This window comes from Perna viridis, chromosome 8, assembly GCF_037379345.1.
Source record: "Perna viridis isolate PV_CMFRI_1.1 ecotype Kerala chromosome 8, ASM3737934v1, whole genome shotgun sequence".
Lineage (NCBI taxonomy): Eukaryota > Metazoa > Mollusca > Bivalvia > Mytilida > Mytilidae > Perna > Perna viridis.
The window spans coordinates 46,649,657-46,672,835 of record NC_142452.1 but is presented as its reverse complement, the minus strand read 5'-3'; the positions used below and the strand labels follow the sequence as shown (position 1 = coordinate 46,672,835).

The 23,179-nt window shown below is 33.8% G+C and overlaps 1 protein-coding gene across 1 annotated transcript; it reads left to right on the top strand.

Annotated features, from left to right (window-relative positions):
• The first annotated feature begins 265 nt into the window (after positions 1 to 265).
• On the top strand, positions 266 to 22,450 carry LOC148610754 (endothelin-converting enzyme 1-like). The gene is made up of 14 exons (XM_088596095.1): positions 266 to 1,175; positions 1,943 to 2,002; positions 3,279 to 3,419; positions 3,734 to 3,823; positions 5,430 to 5,566; positions 7,020 to 7,242; positions 9,398 to 9,496; positions 11,988 to 12,065; positions 13,555 to 13,837; positions 15,807 to 15,964; positions 17,915 to 17,986; positions 18,876 to 18,971; positions 21,099 to 21,172; positions 21,963 to 22,450. The coding sequence occupies exons 1-14, from the start codon at positions 495 to 497 to the stop codon at positions 22,060 to 22,062; spliced, it is 2,292 nt and encodes a 763-aa protein (XP_088452221.1). The 5' UTR covers positions 266 to 494; the 3' UTR covers positions 22,063 to 22,450.
• The last annotated feature ends 729 nt before the right edge of the window (positions 22,451 to 23,179 follow it).

Below are 23,179 nucleotides of genomic sequence, written 5' to 3'. Positions count from 1 at the left end.
TTGCTCTACCGAGCCGTCAAATCCAGTAACGCATTGTTTATTTTATATAATCATATTATATGCCTCGGTAGATTATCAACGGCTGCTGGTCTGCGTCCTCTTAACCTAAAAGGAACCTTGTTAATGTATTAAGACTTTACAATTTCGTTTAAGTTGCTGTACACCAAACCCAGCCCTCGAGCATGCGGCCCTCTGCTGATAGTCAATACTTATTATGAAATCATATGTTAAAGTATTTATCGTCATGATCCATGGTAGCGGTATAGGTAACTTGAGCGTGTCGTAGATTAAATCAGTACCCCCGTCAGCCTCTTTACTTATTCTGTACCATCAAACGTCAAACTCGAGATTCATAAATCTTTAGAAGAATAACGATAGAATACGCCATAGCATTAATAACCCCCTGATCATATCTTACACGGTTTAGTGTAGTATTTAAAAATTTTGTCACCAAACTCTGTGCCGTGTTTTCATCTCCATCTAGTCTTGTCAAAATGGCGGAGGACTACAAACAGTTTGATTCGCCAGTTTCGGACAAAATTCCAATTGTTCCTTCATTAGTTAAGAAAGTAACAAGTATTAAATTGGAGGAGTTAGTTTTGATTCTTGCTCTTTCTGTAGTGTCTATCACTTGTATCGTTTTTATTATCCTTTATTCTGTCGGCGGGAAACCAAATGTGGTTGAGGAATTATGCGTTACAGCACCATGCTTGAAAAGTGCATCATACGTTGTTAGGAATATGAACAAATCTGTGAATCCATGTACAAATTTCTATAAGTATGCCTGTGGTGGTTTTCAAATTAACAATCCGCTTGACTCGGAAACCTACTCAAAAACAGTTTATTCTAAACTTTATTATGAAAATGAGGAAAAACTGAAAAAGATTCTGGAGGCACCTGTTATAGATAGGAACCAGGATTCTGCTGAAAAAAAAGTCAAAGACATGTTCGCCTCGTGTACGAACACTTATTATAAGGAGCGTGCTAAAGGGTATCCCTTACTGAAGAAGGTGTTCCCCAATACAGGAGGATGGTACGTCTTGGGTACGTGGAATAATTCTACATGGGACATGCAGACGGCTTTGGAGAAGGTTACCGTCGATTTCTGGACGAGTGCATTATTTACATGTCGGGTCATCACTGACTGGGGCAATACTAATAAACGGGTTTTAGAGGTACACGCATTTTTAATATGCTAAATATGCATTAAAAAAATTATCGGTGTTTGTGTGCTACGAGACACAGTGGACCGATTTAATTGTTTGTCACATGATTAAAACTTAACAACATAAGCTGTAAAGTATCATGACAGGCGTAAATATAGCCCCGATTTTTTTATGTTTATGTTATTTCAGGTCTGAAATTGTCACTTTTCTGTCAGTAAACAAAGAATCAATTTTAATTTTAGTAAGTTAATTGAGAAAGTTGACAGATTCTAATGTTACACAAACGTACATGACTGAAAAGCAACTAAAACTAAATGCGTGGTCATTTTTCATAAAAAAAAAAACAAAACAAAATGCATAACTTTATAGTCTGTCCGAAACAAGATTATCAACCAAAACAATGAACTCTTCACGTATTATTCATAGAATTATTTTGATCATGGCGGGTGTTTTGTTAAAAGCAGGAACTGCATACCTCCCCAGAGCACATGCGTTTATCTCTGACCGATCGTTCTTGTCCTGTAGTGAATGAAGTATCTGACCGATCGTTCTTGTCCTGTAGTGAATGAAGTATCTGACCGATCGTTCTTGTCCTGAAGTGAATGAAACCATAAAACCATAATCAAATATTTAATCAGTGAAGTTCGTGTTACTCGTTTTGTAATATTTCCATTGTGTTGTTAAAGATGTTCTTCGTCTCATATCGGTTTGATTCCCAGGCTGTTATTTGTCCACTGGTTCCATTCGTTTGAAACTTCATTTTTTTCTATTTTTAGCTGGATATGTCCGGAATGAGTATGTACTGGTTTTATTATATGCATCCAGAAGACAGAAAGGTACTGAACCCCATTTCTTTGCTTATATAGGAAAAAAACATACATTGTACTTTGGATGCATCAGTCAAGAACAACAATAAATGCTTGATCCTGGTATAAACATTTTACTATCGTACGTTACAAATGAAAAAAAATATACAGTTAAGATCGACCCGTACTGTTATCTTTATTTTTCTATGAGCGTGACCATTCTAACTATTACAATTATATGCCAGAACACTTCCCGTCAAAATCCATCGAAAAGTATGACCATAAACTGTTCTGGGACTAAGGATACCAAATGATACCTAACGGCTTTATACACTTGTCTCAAGAGTCGTTTTTGACTTGTTAGAAATATTTTTTTTAAAAATGACGAGAGAGCATCTCCAAATACCAGGGGTGAAGGAATACAAAACTAGTTTTAAGGGTCATTTTAGAGGGGGTGCGTGTCAGATACACCACAAAATCTGAAAATATGGCAAGCCAAAGTAGACAAAAATCAATATTTCGTAATATTAGAAAATGAATTTTTGAATTTACAAAATCATTTTTTTAATATTAGAAAAGATTTTTTAATATTAGAAAAGATTTTTTAATATTAGAAATTCATTTTGTAATATTAAAAAATCATTTTCTAATATTACAATTCCTGATTTATTAATATTATAAAACATCACACATTTTGTAATATTACAAATTGAATTTGTAATATTAGAAAACGAATTTGTAATATTAGAAAATCACTTTGCAATATTGCAAAATCAGTCACATTTTTGATATCACAAATTGATTTTCTAATATTAAAATATTGTAACTGAATACGACAAATCCATTTTCTAATAATAGAAATTCAATTTCTAATATTAAAAAGTGTTTTGTGATATAAGAATTCTAATTTCTGATATTAGAAATCTAATGTGCAATATAGAAAATGAATTTGTAGTATTGAAAAATCATTTTTAATATTAAAAAACATTTACTTTGTAATATCAGAAAACATACTTTTTAATATTAAAAAATCATTTTTTAATATTAGAAAATACTCATTTTTGTCCACTTTGCTATATGAAAACGACCCATGAAATTGATAAAATTAAATTTCCGGTTTACAATGTAGGCCAAAAGATTTATGCCGTGATACTTTCGCTTTGATTCGTGAAGCTAGAAGGCTAGTGTTAGCCATGGGGAAAGTTGGAAGGGTAAATCGATGACTGAAAAATACATACCGATTTATGTACACATTCTCGTCAATTGATCATGTTTTGTGTGAATTATTAATGATGTTTTCCCTTAGTACACCGATGATCTGAAGAAGTTTATGAGACTAGTAGCTACGATGCTCGTACGGGACTCTAACATGACGATTGAGAACTCCACACAGAAGATCGAGACATTTGTAAACGATGCCTATACGATAGAATATAACCTTGCAAACGTACGTAACGGTATTATATTTTATATTTCAAATTGTATGGCCATTGAAAACTATGGTATAACTTGGTATTAATTTTACTGTACAAAAATACTTAATTCCAATTTCCAAGTTAAATCTTATTCAGAATGAACGTGGACATCATAAAAGTGAATTCCTTGTGACCTAGACCACGAGCTTTGCGTAGGAATATATTTATGGAGGCAAATTTCTCCTAATTGTACGTTTCATTTTTTTTTAAAAGCCGTGGTTTAATATAAAGGGCCATGGTTTGATGTAAAAGGTATGGTTTGATATAAATGCATTTTTGCCCACAGATAACGATGAACACAGTACCATCGATAGATCCTCACGCACACGAAAACAGGGTGTCCCTCCGCGATTTTACATCACAAACAGGTAACGTTGTAAGTATACAAATTAAAAATTTGATGTGCTCCTCCACTTGCACTCGTAAACAAAACGAAGGAAGGAAAAAGTTTACCTACTAGCTAATTTTAGCCGAGACTTCATGCATACTAAGAATGCTCACTGCGCTATGATTTTCGGAACAATCTTCCAAACCCCTTCTCCAAACTTTTATTAAGTTTCTTATCTTGGACATTCCTAAATGAAATGTTTCATTCATAGTTTTAATAATACATTAAATTTAGCACTGAAACATTGCTTAATGCATCTTTATATGTATATAACACACAACCACAAGTCAAACTTAGGAACACATGTTCTATAACTTCTATATAACATTAACAACAGAAATGTAAACAACATATTTTAGAATAAATCTACAGCTGACAAAAACAAGATTGGAAGTCTGAAATTCATATAGTTCTGTTCGTAAATGAATAATGCAGCGCAAACTAGCAATAATTTATGACAAATTGCTAGATTTTAATGAAGATTGTTAATATTTTATGTTTATTGGTGTTGGTATTTAGCTGGATCGTGGTATAAAATATCTCAATTCATCTAAATTTCAAGAAATGGCAATTTAAAGAAATTTAATGCTAGTTTGCACGGCATTATACATTTAGGAACAGAGCTATATGAATTTCAGACTTCAAATCTTGTTTTTGACAGCTGTAGATTTATTCTAAAATATGTTGTTTACATTTCTGTTGTTAATGTTATATAGAATTTATAGAACATGAGTTCTAAAGTTTGACTTGTGCTTGTGTGTCATATACATATAAAGATGCATTTAGCAATGTTTCAGTGCTTTGTTTAATGTATTATTAAAACTATGAATGAAAACATTACATTAAGGAATATCCTAGATATTGATTTTTGCAGAACCTTAAACCTTAAGAGGCTGTCCGTGCGAACATCAGGCAGATCCTATGATATGGATGGCACATGGTAAATTTTTTTGTTCCAATGTAATATTTATATCATATGTATGTCAAATGGTAAAAATATTCTTTTAAAGTGACCATGGGTGCCCGAGAAACGATCATAAAACTACCTAACAAAGCAACCAAATTTTGCACAAAATCAATGAGTTGTCTTCCCTTTTCAATGTTTCAATGCTTTCTATGTATTTTCCTTTCTTAAACATCGCAGTTACATGCAGTCAAAAGCCAACATTCAACTTTGAGAAAAGATGTATCTATGATATAAAATGGTTGAAAAAAAAATTAAACAAAATTTGTTATGTGCAATCCACTGCCTTGTTTTTGTGTGGACAACCTCTTAATCAGTTTGTTCCCCCATATTACGGTTCCCTTTCCACTTATTTTAGAAAATGTCTTAAGAGGCGTAACGGTTAACAGACATTTTCCAAGATACCATAAAGTGTCATTATCAACATTACTTTAAGTGAATCATATAATCTACCGAGCGCAAGAGAAATATAACGCTTACTCCATTACCTTTCTATAAGATTGCTGGTAACAAACAACACTGTAGCTACAGTGTTCATCGGATGTTTGTATAGTAAAGCGAAGCCACATGCATTGAAGGTAACCATGATACAGATCACGTCCGACATCACTCTACGATTTACATTTTCAGATTGACTTTTCTTCAATCATGACGTACATGTTCAGTGATGCCAATGTTACACCAAATACGAAAGTCATTGTTCATGAAGTAGAATGGATAACCATGATGACTGCAATGGTGGGAAATTTAGGCCCAAACAAAAACAGGTGAATAGAAGCATTCTAGCAAGGGATTTATTGTAAGTTAGGGCATGTAAGAGTTCATGTAAACTTTTAGTTGAAATCTGCATTCAGTAGTCGTATTTCAAAAGATGGAGATGGGAACTGAGCTAGAAAAGGACTGAACAACATTAAAGTGTATTTTTGTACATGTATGATAAACTCGCCGCCTATACGTCTGGTAAAAGCTGAGTTCACATTCAACAAGGAATAAAATTGAAAACAAAACTATATAAAAAAAACAATAGAGCACCTTATTTATTTAAATCAACAGCCAAGCCTGTCATAAGAAACCGCCCAAAGGAGATCAAAATCATGGTCACGTACATGTAAGGCAGGTGGTCTATATATATTGGTTGATTTTAGATAGAATGCATTATATGGGGCTTTTTCAATCACAGTCTTTTAATACGGGTTATTGTTGAATATAGATGATCGATAAGACGACTGTTACTGTACGTTTCACCCGAACAGACTGTAAATGAATTATTCAGAAATGTAAAATTATTGCATGAAGTTTGTGTGGGTAGTCATAATGGAAAAAGGGCAGTCAGACGGAAGGACTGACAAGAGTAACAATCTTATTTAAATTATACCTATCAATTGTTCCAATCAGTCCTGCATGTTGTGACGAAATGGAACAATTGATAGGTCTAACTTTAATAAGATAGAAAAAGGTCACATAATACAGTGGTCAATCAAATGACATGCATTTGAAAATATTTTCTGAATAAAAAGTCACACACTTAACAAATGCATCATGACAGTCATGACATGTGCTAGGTGTTCCTGCAAAAATGAGACAGTGCGCACTCGTATGACAAAAAACAGAAGCTTCGAAAAGAAAATATTTTTGAGCAAATACAAAACTTAAGTTTTCTGTTTGAAATTCTACATGTATCAAGTGGAAACTAAATTGTCCATGTAAAAATCAGGCAGATCATAACTATGATATGAGTGGCACAAGGTAAATTTTATCACACTGATTTTTTTGTTCGAATGTAAGTATACATCATATGTATGCCAAAAAGTACAAAGTTTGTTTTGAATCGACTATGGGTGGCTCCGGAAATGGCAGTAAAGTTCCCTAACAAAGCAACCAAATTTTGCTCAAATAAAAGAGTTATCTCCCTTTTTCAATGAATTTCAATGCTTTCTGCGTAATTTATTTCTCTTGTATCGTATCCAACACTCAACTTTGAAATTGCTCCATTTGTGATATGAAATGGGTGAAAATTTTTGGAAAACAAAATTAATCATGTGTCACCCACTGCTTGGTTTTTGCCTGTTCACCCTCTTAACATTTTAATTACAGTTTCAAAACCATAATATGAGATTAGCCAAGCTAAGCCAATTGTGTCTGTTTGTTTTACTTGTTTTTGTTATTTTTTCTGTTTGATTGTGTTGTGCCGTCTGTGTAAATTTTTTTTCTTATCGGCAGAATGCTCAACAATTATTTCACCTGGAAATTGATGCACAGATATGCCCAGGACTTATCGTGGGAATATGTCCACGCCAACAGAGAGTTCTACGTCGATAGATACGGTATCCCACAATTCCTCGGTACTTGGTATTATTGTTTCTACTCCATGAACCGATACATGGGTGATGCCCTCGGTTCACTGTATGTCAAAGATCATTTCGCGGATAAAAATAAAGAAAAAGTGAGTATATATATGAAATGTTTAGCAAATTATAGTAGGTACTGAGTGTCATATGGCAATATATGGACCGGTTGGTAACTCCAAAACATCATATGTCAATTGAATTTTATGGGGCGACCAACCGGTCCATATATTGCAATTTGAACCGAAATATCATGAAATATTTGCTGTATTATACTTTTCAAATTAATTTGCTCTGGATCATTCGTGTTAAAACAGAAAAAAATAACCACTACTTCCATAACTATTACGTCATGTTTTTCCTTTGAAAGTGAGGTCCTATCGGTCTAATTGACGCTTTTAAAATATGGACCGGCAGTTATAACTAACAAAATAAATAAATAAAAATCTTTAAAGTATAATACTGAAATTAGTAATAACATGCATGATTTAGACATTATGTAAGAGTTCTTGGACGGTATATTTATAAAGATTCTGAAACATTGATTTTATCACATTACTTTGTTTGTAAAACTTCTATAATGGTTTGGATTAGAATCTGGGCTTAATAAATGACAGCAAACGGGAGGTAACTGCGCTTTAAATACTATAAACACCGAATGATGTAACGCTATTTTATTTTATTTTATTTAAATAAATAAAGGTCTACCACATTGAAAGCGATATCCAAACCTTGAAATACTGAGATAAATCACTCAAAAATTAACACTTCAACTTCCATAACATGTCACAAATAATGATGTAGTCTTAACTTTATTGATACGTGTAAGAAATTTGAATCCTGCGAAAACAGAAACTAGTCTACACTTATTTTGCCTGTAATATATAATTTATTAACCGTTGAAGTACAAAGGTATGCAGAAAAACATATTATTACAAATTGCATTGAGTTGTACAGTTGCGGAGGGAAATACAATCATAGTTTTTTAGAGGTCAGACAGAATGCAGAGTGTCATTTTTAATTCTAATGAATTTGCACAATTTTCTTAGTTTGGATTGCTGTTTTTGATTCATAACAGCACTAAATTTTAAAATATTACAGTTAGATATGAATTTTTTTCATCAATGTAAAGCTTTCTATCGTTTCGAAAATTTGGACATTCCATCAGGTAGTGGTACTCATCACCAATGGCTTCTCTGCATACATGGCATGTTCGTTGATTACGCTCTATATTTTGCCATCTGCCGCTTTCTATTGTGGTTCGTTGTCCTAAACTTCGAAAATGTAATAATATCTTTGTCATTTAGTATGTTAAAATATTGTTCGTAGTTATGTGAATTCTTGAATAACCGATAGTTAATAGTTTTTTTTGGTGAGTTGTTGATGCTTCCTGCCCATTTCTGCTTATACTGGACCTCTAGTCTTTGTTTTATTACGTGTTTTATATTAGTTGTATTTTGAAAAGTCCAAAGATACGAAAATCCACAATTATCGAGAATATTTTTCATCTTGTCTAGAAGTCGTGATCTAAATATAAATATTTGCGTTAATCTAAATAGGTATTTAAATATGATTGAAGCAATTTTGTTTTCTTTTCCTGTTATCAGTTTTGTCCAAAACGATAACATTTTGGTTTGTATGTCTATGTATAACGGAAAACAACCCAATTCTCCATAAATGACATCATTCTGAGTCGATGATTTAAGGTGTAAGAGGATCTTATAAAATTTTAATTGTACTCTTTCCAAAATGTCAATATTTTCAAATCACATCCATATAGTAATATCGGTCTGACAGGTATATTGAATAGATCTATGTGGCACTTTATAGATAGATTATGCAGACGACCTTTCCTTAGAACTTCATACATAGCACAAGTTGCTTTGTCCTTGAGTTGCTGTTTGCATTGTTTAAAACTGCCAAATTTACTAAAGGTAATTCCTAAATAATTAAAGTTGTTTAATACTTCGATTTAACGGCCGTTGTAGTAGAAATTTGGATAATTTGTTCTTCCTTTTGAGAAAATAACTATCTTAGTTTTGTCAACATTAACTTTCATCTTCCATGTCTCGCAATATTTTCTAAGAAAGAAGTTCACAGTTCAGGGGAAAGGTTCAGTGGTTCCCAATTATAACAACAAACGATGTTTGTAAATATATAATTCGTGACGTGCAAGTTAGTAACTATTTCGGTTTATATTTTAATTAACCATCTCAACTGTTATTTTTATGTTTTTTCTTTTGCCACTTTTAGGTCCATGAAATTTTGAACTATGTCAAGTCAGCCATGGCAGATAGTTTTACGAGGAACGCTTTTATGGACAAACCAACGAAAGATCTTGCAAGAGAAAAGGTAAAGTATTAACCTTATGTTTCGGCAAATCAGTCAGAAAATAAACATATGAATTTAAAAAAAAAGAAATAAAACAAATTGAACAATAAAAGAACAATATTCACTTTTATCGGGAATTTGACCTTTTTTTTCTTTGATGTTCCTGTCTAATATTTTCATATCTTGGACACTAGTTGTATCATAAAAATATCTGGAAAAACAAACATGATTCAGATGCCGTAATTGTATAAAAATTGTTTTTGTTAGATTTTTTCCTTTTCCAGCGACAAAAGTAATTTAAAACAATTACTGTCTTTTAAAAAAAAAGATTGCCAACGCAGTAAAATTTGTTTTTGGACGGTATATTTATAAAGATTCTGAAACATTGATTTCATCACATTACTTTGTTTGTAAAACTTCTGTAATGGTTTGGATTAGAATCTGGGCTTAATAAATGACAGCAAACGGGAGGTAACTCCGCTTTAAATACTATAAACACAGAATGATGTAACGCTATTTTATTTTATTTTATTTAAATAAATAAAGGTCTACCACATTGAAAGCGATAACCAAACCTTGAAATAGTGAGATAAATCACTCAAAAATTAACACTTCAACTTCTATAACATGTCCCAAATAATGATGTAGTCTTAACTTTATTGATACGTGTAAGAAATTTGAATCCTGCGAAAACAGAAACTAGTCTACACTTATTTTGCCTATGATATATAATTTATTAACCGTTGTAGTACAAAGGTATGCAGAAAAACATATTATTACAAATTGCATTGAGTTGTACAGTTGCGGAGGGAAATACAATCATAGTTTTTTAGAGGTCAGACAGAATGCAGACTGTCATTTTTAATTTTAATGAATTTGCACAATTTTCCTAGTTTGGATTGCTGTTTTTGATTCATAATAGCACTATATTCACTTTTATCGGGAATTTGACCTTTTTTATCTTTGATGTTCCTGTCTAATATTTTCATATCTTGGACACTGGTTGTATCATAAAAATATCTGGAAAAACAAACATGATTCAGATGCCGTAATTGTATAAAATTGTTTTTGCTAGATTTTTTCCTTTTCCAGCGACAAAAGTAATTTAAAACAATTACTGTCTTTTAAAAGATAGCCGACGCAGTAAAATTTTGTTCTAACTTCTTACTTCTAAGTTTCTACATTTCGTTCAAGAAAATAACCCTTGACATACAATTTCAAATTTTAAATACAGAAGCGTATTAGGGCCATCCTTTTTTATTTATTTTTTTTCAAATATTCGACTTTAATATTTGAATTATCAACTTTAATCTAGGAATTATCAACATTAAACTTAGAATGATCAACATTAATCTTGGAATCATCAACATTAAGCTTGAAAATTCCAAGTTTAATATAGGAATTATCAACTACATATTAATCTTGGAATTGTCAACTTTAATCTTGGAATTATCAACATTAAACTTAGAATTATCAATTTTAATCTTGAAATTATCAACATTAATCTTAAAATTTCCAAAAGTCGTCGGACGAATGAGTGTCGGACTGATGAGTGTCGGAGCAGTGAGCGTCGGACTTATGACATTATCTTGGTTTTTTGTCACTAGATAACTTCATATTACGTGACGATTTAACCATACCTTTGTATTCAGGGGCGGATCCAGGATTTTAAGAGCATGTACAATTGACCGGGGGAAGGGGGGTTGTCCTTGACCTAAAAAGAGGAAGAATTAGCAAAAAATGTTAAATCGCTCGCGTAAAAATAGTAATAACTTAAAACATATTAAAATCTGCATGCCATTGCAAAAAGGAAATGATGTATGATTGCCGGCAAAACTTTTTTCGCGCTAGTTTTCGTCGTGAAGATATTGTTGTGATAGTTTTATCATGACGAGTTTGAATTTTGTTCCGGTTGGATGTTGTTATGGATAACATCGATAGTCCGACACTCATAATTCCGACGCTAATTTGGTTCGACACTCATAAGTCCGATAACCATTGGTCCGACGCTCATTGGAAATTTTAAGATTAATGTTGATAATTCCATGATTGATGTTAATAATTCCATGATTAAAGTTTGAAATTCCAAGAATAAAGTTGATAATTCCAAGATTGATGTTGATAATTCCAAGAATACAGTTGATAATTCCAAGATGAAAGTCGACAATTTGAAAAAAAGGATGGTCCTAATACGCTTCCGTAGTATTTGGCCAATCTCGAAACAGCATTATTGCGATTAGGTGACTTGCGTTTCCAAAGAAGAGCGTCCTCAAAGTCAAAAGGTATAAAGCAAAACTATTATACCGACTGCGTCTGAAAAATAAATGTATTTTCAAAAATAAATAAAATAAAATAAATGTCAAAATGGGATTACCGATAAAAAGAATAACTGAAGTTATATACTTTTGTTTTTGATACTGTAGTGAGCGCTCGTTGAGATGTTGCACAGTCAATATATATCGAAAGTAACTATAATTATTATATATATATATAACTTTTATTTATATCTTAGATAATGACGTCACTAGACAAAATGGGATATCCAGACTTTATGATGAATGATGGTTCAGTAAATTCTATATATAGCTCGGTGAGTATAGCTTGGCTAGTACCGTGGGCTGCTATGTAGAAACTCGCAGTTGAACGAGCTATTTTATGAGAGTCGATGCCGTTCATACATGCATTTATTATATAGATAGCAGTGATTTACCACAGTTAAAATTAACTGAGCGGAGATTAAATTTTTGAAATATACTTCTAGAGTGGGTGCAATCTAGATATCTTTTGTGGTAAAATTAGCGAGAAATTAAAGTTTCAACCTAAAACGCATTTTAGGGGGGTGGGCCCACACCCGTCACGCCTCCGCCTAAAATCTGCCCCTGATCCCCTATCATACATTATAACATCTAGATGAACTGTCCCGTACTGTCATGCAACGTGTACTACGTTACAGCCCTAGATTAATCCTACGAGGAGGAATGACCCGGCCAGCAAAAGCTATATAATATTTTATATAGCCTAGCTGGCCTAGTGGTCTAGGACGCTGGACTTCGTTCTGGCGGTGTTGTCATAGATGTCACAGCGGTACGAGTTCAAGCCCCACGGAGGGAACGACCAAAAATTTGCCTCGCAAATTAGATTTCACAGCGGTACGAGTTCGAGTCCCGCGGAGGGAACGACCAAAAATTTGCTTCGCAAATTAGATTTTCACAGCGGCACGAGTTCGAGTCCCGCGGAGGGAACGACCAAACATTTTTGTCGTGCCGCTGTGACATCTATGGCAACACCGCCTGCACAAAGTCCAGCGCCCCAGACCACTAGGCTAGCGGTACGAGTTCGAGTCCCGTGGAGGGAACGACCAAAAATTTGCATGGCAAATTTGACAGTTCTAACATCGTTGGGAATTTTTCAAGCCCTTCTATAAGTTTCTATTATCTTCCCTGTATCAATTTGATGAGACAGTCATCCATCAAAAGTCAAAAATCAAGCAAGAAACAATTAAACTTCTACTGGTCACACATGTTTATATGTAATATAAAGTCCATCCCATGAATCATGACAAAAGCCAATTTGTTCACTAGGGGAGTGATACATAGTAAACCAGGAAGCGGTTATAGGTCTGTAGAGGAAATTAATTCGGAGATTAAGTAGTACTCCAGGTAAGAATCATGCAAAATGTGATTCATGGTTGAAAAGCCTTCATTTTTTTTATTTTTGATATTTTGTTTAAAATGTTTTATTTGATAGAAATTAACATGTGGCTTTTCATATAATCTATGCTCTTGGGATATAAAAATTATATGGAATGTACCGTAGAATTTAAAATTAAGGGAGGTAACCCTGTAAATGTCACTAAATTACAATGCGTATTATCTCCTATGAGAAGACATATTGGAATGAATGATAATACATTTCATTATATAGACCCACAAAACAACTTATAAACAAACTTAAAAAATGTGTAGCATTTTTTTAGGTGTATCACATACATGTATTACATATTTTTGCATGATTCCTACTGAACTATTTAGCACTGATACCAAACTATCAACAACTAAGTACTATATTTAATGCTGTAGCTCAAAATTGTCCGGAACGACTACTTCGCAAATTTGTTGAGTATCAACAAATTCATAGCAAAGGATTGGAACAATAAATTAGCACAACCTGATGACAAGGCGAGATGGACACTTACTACTTACTCGACAGTCATGATGTACATGGGACCATGGCATGAGTTGATAGTCCCCGCTGGACTCCTACAGTTCCCAATTTATGATTATACCCTCCCCCACTTCATGAACTTTGGAAGCATGGGAAGTCTATTAGCTCACTACCTGATACACGCTATCGACCAGTACGGTAAGAAAATTAACTGTTTTTTTAATTATAACAATTTCAATTGACTTTGTAGTTTAACTTACATGCCAAATAAGTTGTCGAATCTGATGTGTAACTTCAGTGAAATCATAGTTATATTATCGCAGAGCATAGAAATGAACTTGATAGAGAAATGTTTGTTTTAATTGTTTCAGTGACTAAATTTGAATATAACGAGAATAGGTATTGTAAATATGAAACAACAACCCCACTGGTATGAAAATGTCAGCCCAAGGCCACCCACTGGTCATCAATGAACGACGAGGAAACCCTCAAACCACAGAGCAGGCTGCAGCTGGCCCCCAAGCATCATTTTGTATACACAGGTACAGCAAGAGTTGCCCATTTATTCTCAAGTAACATAAAAAAAACTAAATGTGAAAGCGATACTATGCATACAGAGGCCAAAAATCCCTGTCTTCGGACAGGCGCAAAAAGAAATGAGGCGGGGTTAAAGTAATTCGGCGTGGTACCCCCAAGCGAACAAACCCCCATTACATCTCCCCAATAATCATAATTAAAAGATACAATAAACATCCCAACCCCCCAACCCCCCCAAAAAAAAAAAAAAATAAAATAACGGGGTAAAAGGGAACGGATGGAGGAAATTCTTTCAAACGATCATCAACGTCACTATCTACATAACGGGTAAAACAATAGCTGCAGGACCAATATCCTAATAATTTGATATCCTTGTCTATGAGACCAGCTTTACTGCCCCACGTTGCAGCAAATCGCCTTAAAGAGTGACCGCCTTGATGGGTCTAGATGCATCTGTTGCATTACAAAACGAAAAGCATCTTAAAATACAGTATACGCTAAGCAAGACTGATCTGATAACCTAAAAAGGGGGTCAAGTGGCTCTTGGGTCAAAGATAACACATACATGTAAGGCATAGCTGGCGCAGGACATTAAGGATGATAAATCTCAAATTTATTACTGGCAGTAGAGAAAATACATTTCTTTTTGGTATTTGAAAAAAATACTTGACTAGGCAAATTGGCATTGTCCATTGATATCAGCATACTGCTGACCCTTCGGTTTTTTTTTTTTGTTTGTTTGTTTTTTTGCTGTTCTTTGTCATCATGACATGATGACATAATTGACCGATATACAGAGCCGATTTCCAATTTGACCATTCAACGACCTCTGTCCACCGTATGACCTTCATCGAGTCGCATGGTTGGTGTCTGGCAAGAAGCAGAAATTGCATGCTCACCTTCCGAAGCATCCGAGTTTATTCCGGATTTTCTGGTGAAATATGCTAATCGCGTTTCTGTGTGTGCGTTTTCTAGTTCTCCTGGCTTTTGCGAATTTCCAATCAAAATCATCGACAAGTCTTAGAGTCGGTTTACAGTGTTACTCAATCAAATAACAATTCGATCTCTTACCGATGATCGATGATCACTTTGATTGATAAGTCATGTCAGGATATTATTTATCGGATTTGTTTACCAAAAAATAAATAAATAATTTTTACACTAGATTGTCATAGTTGTCCCTTACCAGAGTTGTGATTATTTTTGTAACCGTCTCGGTGATCTACGGGTAACGTGCTCGCCTCGTGTGCTTGCGAAAGGTCGTGGGTTCGATCTCCGGTCGAGTCACACCAAATACTTCAACGCTGGAAGCTTCTCCGACAAACACGTGGTATTTAAGGTAATAAAATGACGACTGGGGTTGCATGCCAACCTGTAGCTTGATGCTTCTGTGAGCTAGCACAACTAAGATCCGTTTCAGCCTTTTTGTCGAGCACAAGGCACGGTCTGTTCGATCCGTCGATCGTTCTCGTCCTGAAATGCACGAAATATCTGCCATAGAACGTTAAAGTCTAATCAATCAATCAATCATAACTACTGCAATAGTTGGTGTGATTGTATAAGGCCATTGAACATCTCCTTGACAATGTATATCAATGGTTTTATGCCAGATCGTTTTTTTCATTAATAGGTTCCAGATACAACACAAAGGGAGAATTCAATTTCTTGGGATGGTGGAGTAACCAGACAAAAATAACTTACAACAAAACAAGAAACTGTTTTGTTGACTTTTTCAACAATAAAACGATGGGACCTTATAATGTTCCCGGTCAGTTTTCCCCTCAAACGGTAACGTATTCAACATTAATCGGTAACGTAAATATTCAACTCTCAATCGGTAATATATTTTTTAACTCTCAATCGATAACGTATTTGTTTAACTCTCTATATAACATTTGTTAATCCATACATGTTCCATAATCCATGTTCTACAGAGGACCATTTTCTTTTCAATTTGTCGTGGCTTCTTGTCTTTTATTAATTTTCTTGTTTGTTTGTTTGATTGCTTTCCTTTGTAAATACAAGTACATGTACAAAATGTTGTTATGCAAGTTTGTTCTTGAAATCAATTTATTTTCTACGAATCATGGTCGTAGCACTTGAAAATTTGGATGTAGCCAGTTTCGTGGAATACTCGGTTGTTGACGAATTTCTCCTGACTTTTTGTTGCAGCTACAGTTTGGAGTATTATCCATGCTTTACCTTATGCTTAATCCGACATTTGGTGTATCTTTCCATGCTTTACCTTATGCTTAATCCGACATTTGGTGTATCTTTCCATGCTTTACCTTATGCTTAATCCTACAATTTGGAGTATCTTTCCATGCTTTACCTTATGCTTAATCCAACAATTTGGAGTATCTTTCCATGCTTTACCTTATGCTTAATTTGACAATTTGGAATATCTTTCCATGCTTTACCTTATGCTTAATCCGACAATTTGGAGTATCTTCCCATGCTTTACCTTATGTTTAATCCGACAATTTGGAGTATCTTTCCATGCTTTACCTTATGCTTAATCCGACAATTTGGTGCATCTTCCCATGCTTTACCTTATGCTTAATCCGACAATTTGGAGTATCTTCCCATGCTCTACCTTGTGCTTAACCCGACAATTTGGAGTATCTTTCCATGCTTTTACCTTATGCTTAATCCGACAATTTGGAGTATATTCCCATGCTTCACCTTATGCTTAATCCGATAATTTTATTTTAATTGTGACTTATAGGCACTAGTTTCAGTATAATTCTAAATTTGACAGATTTCTATTAGTATCTGAAACAGCCATAGATTTCTATTGAACCCAATTCTATGCCATGCTATCAGCGGCGGTTTGTAGACGACTGGTACCCATTCCCGTTCGTCGGAAAATATGTTAATTTCATGCAAATTTTGGGGAAAAAAAATGAATTTATACAATGTAGCCTGGAACCCCTTTTTTACATCCCTCTTATTAATCCACATGTTTAAGGGGTATACCTAGGGTAAAGGGACACAATTCTTTAAATCATTGGACCGTTTGTATTCAGCATTTTACATGAATCTTATGTAATCATCTAAATAAAATGGATTGATTTTATTCTGCTTAAAACGAAAGCTTTAGAGGTTTTGGCGAAATTGAATATAATACAAACATATCACTGATTTCATGAGTAACGTCCCTTATCCTAAGTCTACCTACTTAAATGCATAGAAAGAGTAATCAAGGGAACAAAGGTTATAGCGATAATCAAAAGAATGTAATCCAGGACAAAGGCCAGACATGGAAAACAGACTTACTCAACAAAAACACAAAGTAACTAAAATCATACATACAAAGTAACAAAAGCACCGGTAGGGTAAGCGTCCTCTGCTTTTCTAGAAACACCCGCAGAGTTGCTCACAAAAAGTCAAGTCCGGGGTAGACAAACTAGGAAAGGAAAACTATGACCTGTTGAATAAATCAGTTTTCATGGTGCAGATGGATACACCATAACGATCCACGAGTTCACGATGACGACCATAAAACTTCTGTAGTGATGCCTTCAATCTTGTAGCAACATAATCCTGTTCCAGAAGCCTATTTGTAAGAGTTCTAGCGCGATACAAAAAGTCAGTAATGTCAGAAAAACAGTAATCACACAAAATACAGTAAATCTTAGTATTTTATACTAAAGAATACAGTCCTGTGTTTGGTTACAACTTGAAAATCTTGAAACGTGCATCATTTTGTTTAGCCAAGCTGTTTTTTTTTTTTAGATTCCAGTAAAAGGTCGATATTTCGCTAACGAAGGTATAGCAATTGCAAGTGGATTGAGGTTATCTTTCCAGGTTTGTGTATACCTTACTGTTTGGCAGTTTTTATCCATAATTTTGCAAACTCTGGAACGACAGCTAAACAGACAGGGACATTTTCCTGAAGGTGCAAGCAGTCCGCAGTCCTAAGTTTTGCGCGGTGTTTCGAAAATTTTTACTTCATTTTTTTTCTTTTTCTGTATGATAACTTTTTAAACTCCTCGTTCGATCAACCTCCTAAAAACTGGATGCATAAACATGGATTTACCTAGCAAAGAAGACATTGTCAAATAGCAGCTAATCGGATATTCCCGTAAAGTCCCATTTTTTCCTATAAAAAAGTCAATGATGATCCAGAATGATCATAGCGAAAATTATGAAAATAAAAAAAGTCCGTCCTTACATTCCAGGAAAGAACATATCTGAATCTGAAAAAAAAATTAAATGTATAGCACGGAAAATTTAAACAGCCTTCCGCCGTACATCATCAATTAAATAACCGGTTTTTTAACCGAAATTCCTGCAAAGAATTCTGTCCAAAAGTCAAATATATCTTCTAATTTTCTTCAACATGTTCTAACTAAACATGTTCTAACTAAACATGTTCTAACTAGACATGTTCTTACTAAACATGTTCTAACTAGACATGTTCTAACTAAACATGTTCTAACTAGACATTGTACTGGATTTACAGGATTGAAAGTTGTCGGGTTTTAGTTACAAAGTCGTGCTTAATTTAAAATGCAACAGAACAATCACGTATTCTCGGAAATCTTCAAAATATTCTTGAAATCAATTTCCATATGAACAATGTTATAACAAACAATTAAAACAAAGACAACCGAACAAAACCAAACTAAAAACCGAAATAGATAAAATAATAAAATCTAAAATTACGTGTTTTTATATATATATATATTGACAGGCATACCAAAGATGGGTTTCAATGAATATAGTGGAAAAGGCTGTTCCAGGCGTTGGTTTGACTAACGACCAAATGTTCTTCGTTTCATTTGCACAGGTAATTATAGGCACAGCATACAGGAACAGGAATGTTAATTGTCATAGGACTGTCAACGACTTTTTGTAATTTTTGACGAATGTGTAAAAGAAAGTTTGGACAGCAGCTATTTCGAAATTGCGACTATGTTTGAAATTTCAAAATATTTGAGCACACCTACATACGGCGCCTTATTTTTGTACCAAATTTTATTAAAGTCCACTCAACCGTTTCATACGAGTTCTGCGAACATAACGGGCGTAAAACGTATTATCCCTCATCTTCGTTGGGGGACATCAGTAATAATGTAAATAGTAAACAAACTACCCAAAATACGTTAAAATATGTCAAAAACTGACCAACTGATATGAATTCAAACCGGGCATCTATACGGGGCCAATATGAAAAACGAGGACCAATATGGATCAAACCAATACGACATCATAACTTCCGGTCCTTTGACACCGCCATTTTGAGTTAGAATTGGATTTCATTAACTTTGATCATCAGGTCTAAAAGCAGCAGAAACACAAAAAAATCTTCCATTTTATACAAAAAGGATGTCTAGGACTGACTAATGTAAATAAACATACATGTTTTTGGTAAAACACGAAAACAACTGTTCTACAAATCATCTAGTTGAATTGGTTAATAAAATTGTCAATAAGCATGTCATTTCATATTGGCCCTGTCAGGTTTCGGTCAATGATATTGGCCTCAACAGCCGTATTGGCCTTCGGCGATGCCTCGGGACCAGTACGACCGACTCGAACAATATGACAGACTTCAAATCTACAACAAAGCCAATATGAAATTACATATTTATTAACATAAAATTATAATATTTCACTATACTAGAGTTTTCAGGTAGTGTTTCTGACACACATTTTGTACCTCTGAAATTTGTATTTCTTATTTTTTTAAGCCTGGCGTTTTTTAGGTTTTTTTATTAACTTTTTAACACCTTTTTGGACAAAAGCTTCGTCCAAAGACCAAGAACGAGCACAATCGTAACTATGTATCCATCTGCGCCATAAAAACTGAATTGTTCAATGTGTCATAGTTTTCCTTTCATCTTTCGTATACCCCGACTTTTTCTTAGCGACTTGGTGGGTGTTTCTAGAAAAGCACAGGACGCTTACCTTAGGTGTGCACCAGGTTCATGCTCCCAGTTTTTAGTGGAGTCCGAGTTTCTCATTTGCATTTGCTACTTTGTATGTATGATTTTAGTTACTTTATGTTCTTTGTTGTGTACAATGTATCATGTCTGTTTTCCATGTCTGGTCTTTGTCCGTGGATATCATTCCTTTGATTACCGCTATAACCTTGGTTCCCTTGTTTTTTCTTTCCTTCAAAATGACGTCTTCAGAACTCCTGTTACTCTCCATGACTTTAGAATCGAATAGGGTTTGTAAGCCTGCTAAAACCCTCAGGGAAATAACCCTAGTTCGGTTGACAATTTGGGATATTCACCTCCTCAGCGGGCCGTACGTAATTGTGTATTATTATGTGATACATGTAGTGATTTACCGAATGCTCCCAGTGTAAAAAAATCGATACTTCACTTTGTCAAAGAAAATCGGCTACTTCACTGAAATCTATATATTAAATATGATAACCAATTTGTTATTTGCTCTTTCAAATTAATTATCCTATTAATAATCTCGGTACCAACAGAGTTATCTGTCATTCTCATAGACATAGTTATTTCAAGGCTTTTATATTCCTGCCACACATATAATTTATTTAAACTCTAATAAGATACAGTGCACTCGAACAAAAATGAACGTGGTATGCACAGATTATGCAACACTGTAATACCACATTTTCTATTTAAGGAGGTACAAAATACCCAAGGGAAATAACTGTAAACATCAGCAAAACGTTTTATTTTGTGATATTCTGGTATCAAACTCAAGCACCTTAATGGTCAAACTTTCTTTTGACGAAGCTGCTATATGTTCATTGAAATTATTCCCAAGAAACATACGGTAAAATTTCTTGGAATTTATATATTTTGCTGCTTTTATCAAAGTATTAAAGTAGTGAATGAAATTTCATGAAATTTGAACGAGTCAGATAAATTTTGAAGAAGAAGCAGGTACCCCCTTAAACATGTATTATATGTATTTAGTTACATCTTTACAGAGTACCTGTTACAACATGAATGATAACTATGCCTACAATCGTGCTGTGCGGGGATATACTCTGCAGGATATCAGGTATCACGTGTGGACCTGGCATACGCCAGGGATAAGTTTTGCTGCTCCAATGTATTTCCGTTCAGTTTTAAAAAGATCACCCCAAAAATACCTCTGATAACCTGTGAATGTCGTTTCCAATGGAATGTCGTCAGAATGCGACAACTAATGCAAAGCAAATATCACAAATTATTATGATAATCAACTTGATGTGCAATATTTAGTTTAGTAGCAATCTGTATTATATAAAATTCAGACACTGCCAATGAAAGATATAAATATGATGTTGGATTTTTTTTGCCTACATAAGCTAACTAAAAATGCAGATAGATCAGTATTTTGGAGATCCCCGTCTTCAATCATCCAATGAAAGAATGATAAAGCTTACAAAAAGCCAATTTTTTTATTCAATTTATACGATTCTTTTTCTAAAAAGTTCAACACTTATGACCGAATGCAACCACAATTTGAACCAATGACGCTTGTTTTTTTTTTCTGGTTTGGTACATGTGTACACCTGTAACTACATGCATACGTATAAATCTTATTGGTGATTGAAACCATTCTCAACACATCAATATACACGACAAATCGACTACCTTGGGAAACAACCCTTATATGGTAGTAAGACACAATAATTATGTGTTTGCATTAAAACATAAAAAAAACAATTCAAACCAATAGCTATTTTTACCAGAAACCAGCAATCTGAGTAAAGTACTCGAACTGTCATGAAGAGTAGCATAATTGAAGATTAAAATTTAATTAAATTAAGAAACCAACATTATCATTCGCTTATGTTCTGTTTCAGCACAAATGGTGCTATGAGCCAATTGAGGGAATTCTCCCAGGCGTTCGGTTGTCCTGTCAACTCACCTATGAACCCGCCAAAGAAATGCAATTTGTATTGAAACATTGTTAGCTTTTCAATTTGCAAAATTTATGAAAATAGTCTATGTTTTGTGTGTAAATGCATGCCTTTTAATGTGTTTATCAAGTTTTTTTCGGTGCCCACCCCCCAGGGTGGCCCCGTTAGATTATTCTCCGGATACGCCAATGAACACCAATCAAAGTCCTCAGATTTGACGACGTCTTTAACAGTTAATTCTAAGATTCATGTTTTTTTTTTATAGTTTTATGACCAATTGGTACTATTCAACCTTTCTCATTACACACAATATTTTTATTTTTATTTTTATTTTTAATTTTTTTTTTTTTGAAAGTCCGACATACATATTACAATTACAATCAAAGTATAAATGATACATACAAATCACCAATACTATTGTATTATTGTAAATAAATATAAATCTATTGTAGTTGGGTTTTTATTACAATTATATATAATAGAATTTGGAAAAAGAGAGAGAACAAAATTGAAAAAAAAAATATCAAATCAGGGTGTTTTATGATTTATACTTTTAAATCCTCTTAAAAACATATATCCAGGTGAATAAAAATCTAGCTGTATACACAATTCATTATTATATTTACATAAACTATGACCATGTCGGTAATGTTTTATATGGATTCCATAGAATATCAATTTGTTTGTTGTTTTGGTCTAAAAGCAGTGACCCTTTCAAGTTCATACATATACCGCAACTTCTCAATTAAATCTTGTGTAGAGAGATATTTAGAAAAAAAGCATCTGCTGTTGTAAATATATTGTTTTATGTAAAGAAAAATCAAACTATCTGGATCTCCCTTTTAAAGTTTAGAGACATCTCCAAAAAATAAAATCATTTTAGTTCAAGCCAAACTTATACCACCAGACAAAAACCAGTTTTCAATATCTTGTAACAAATTTTGAGTATGTTCACAACTCCATAATATATGTTCTATTATTTCATCTTATGTACAAAAACACAAAAAGAGCTACCAACAATCTTGATTTTACATTAAAAAAATCTTTTCATTTTGCTAAAATATGATGGTTTATTCCAAATTGAAACCATCAGCCCCATGAAAACTGATTTATTCAACGGGTCATAGTTTGCCTTTCCTCGTTTGTCTACCCCGGACTTG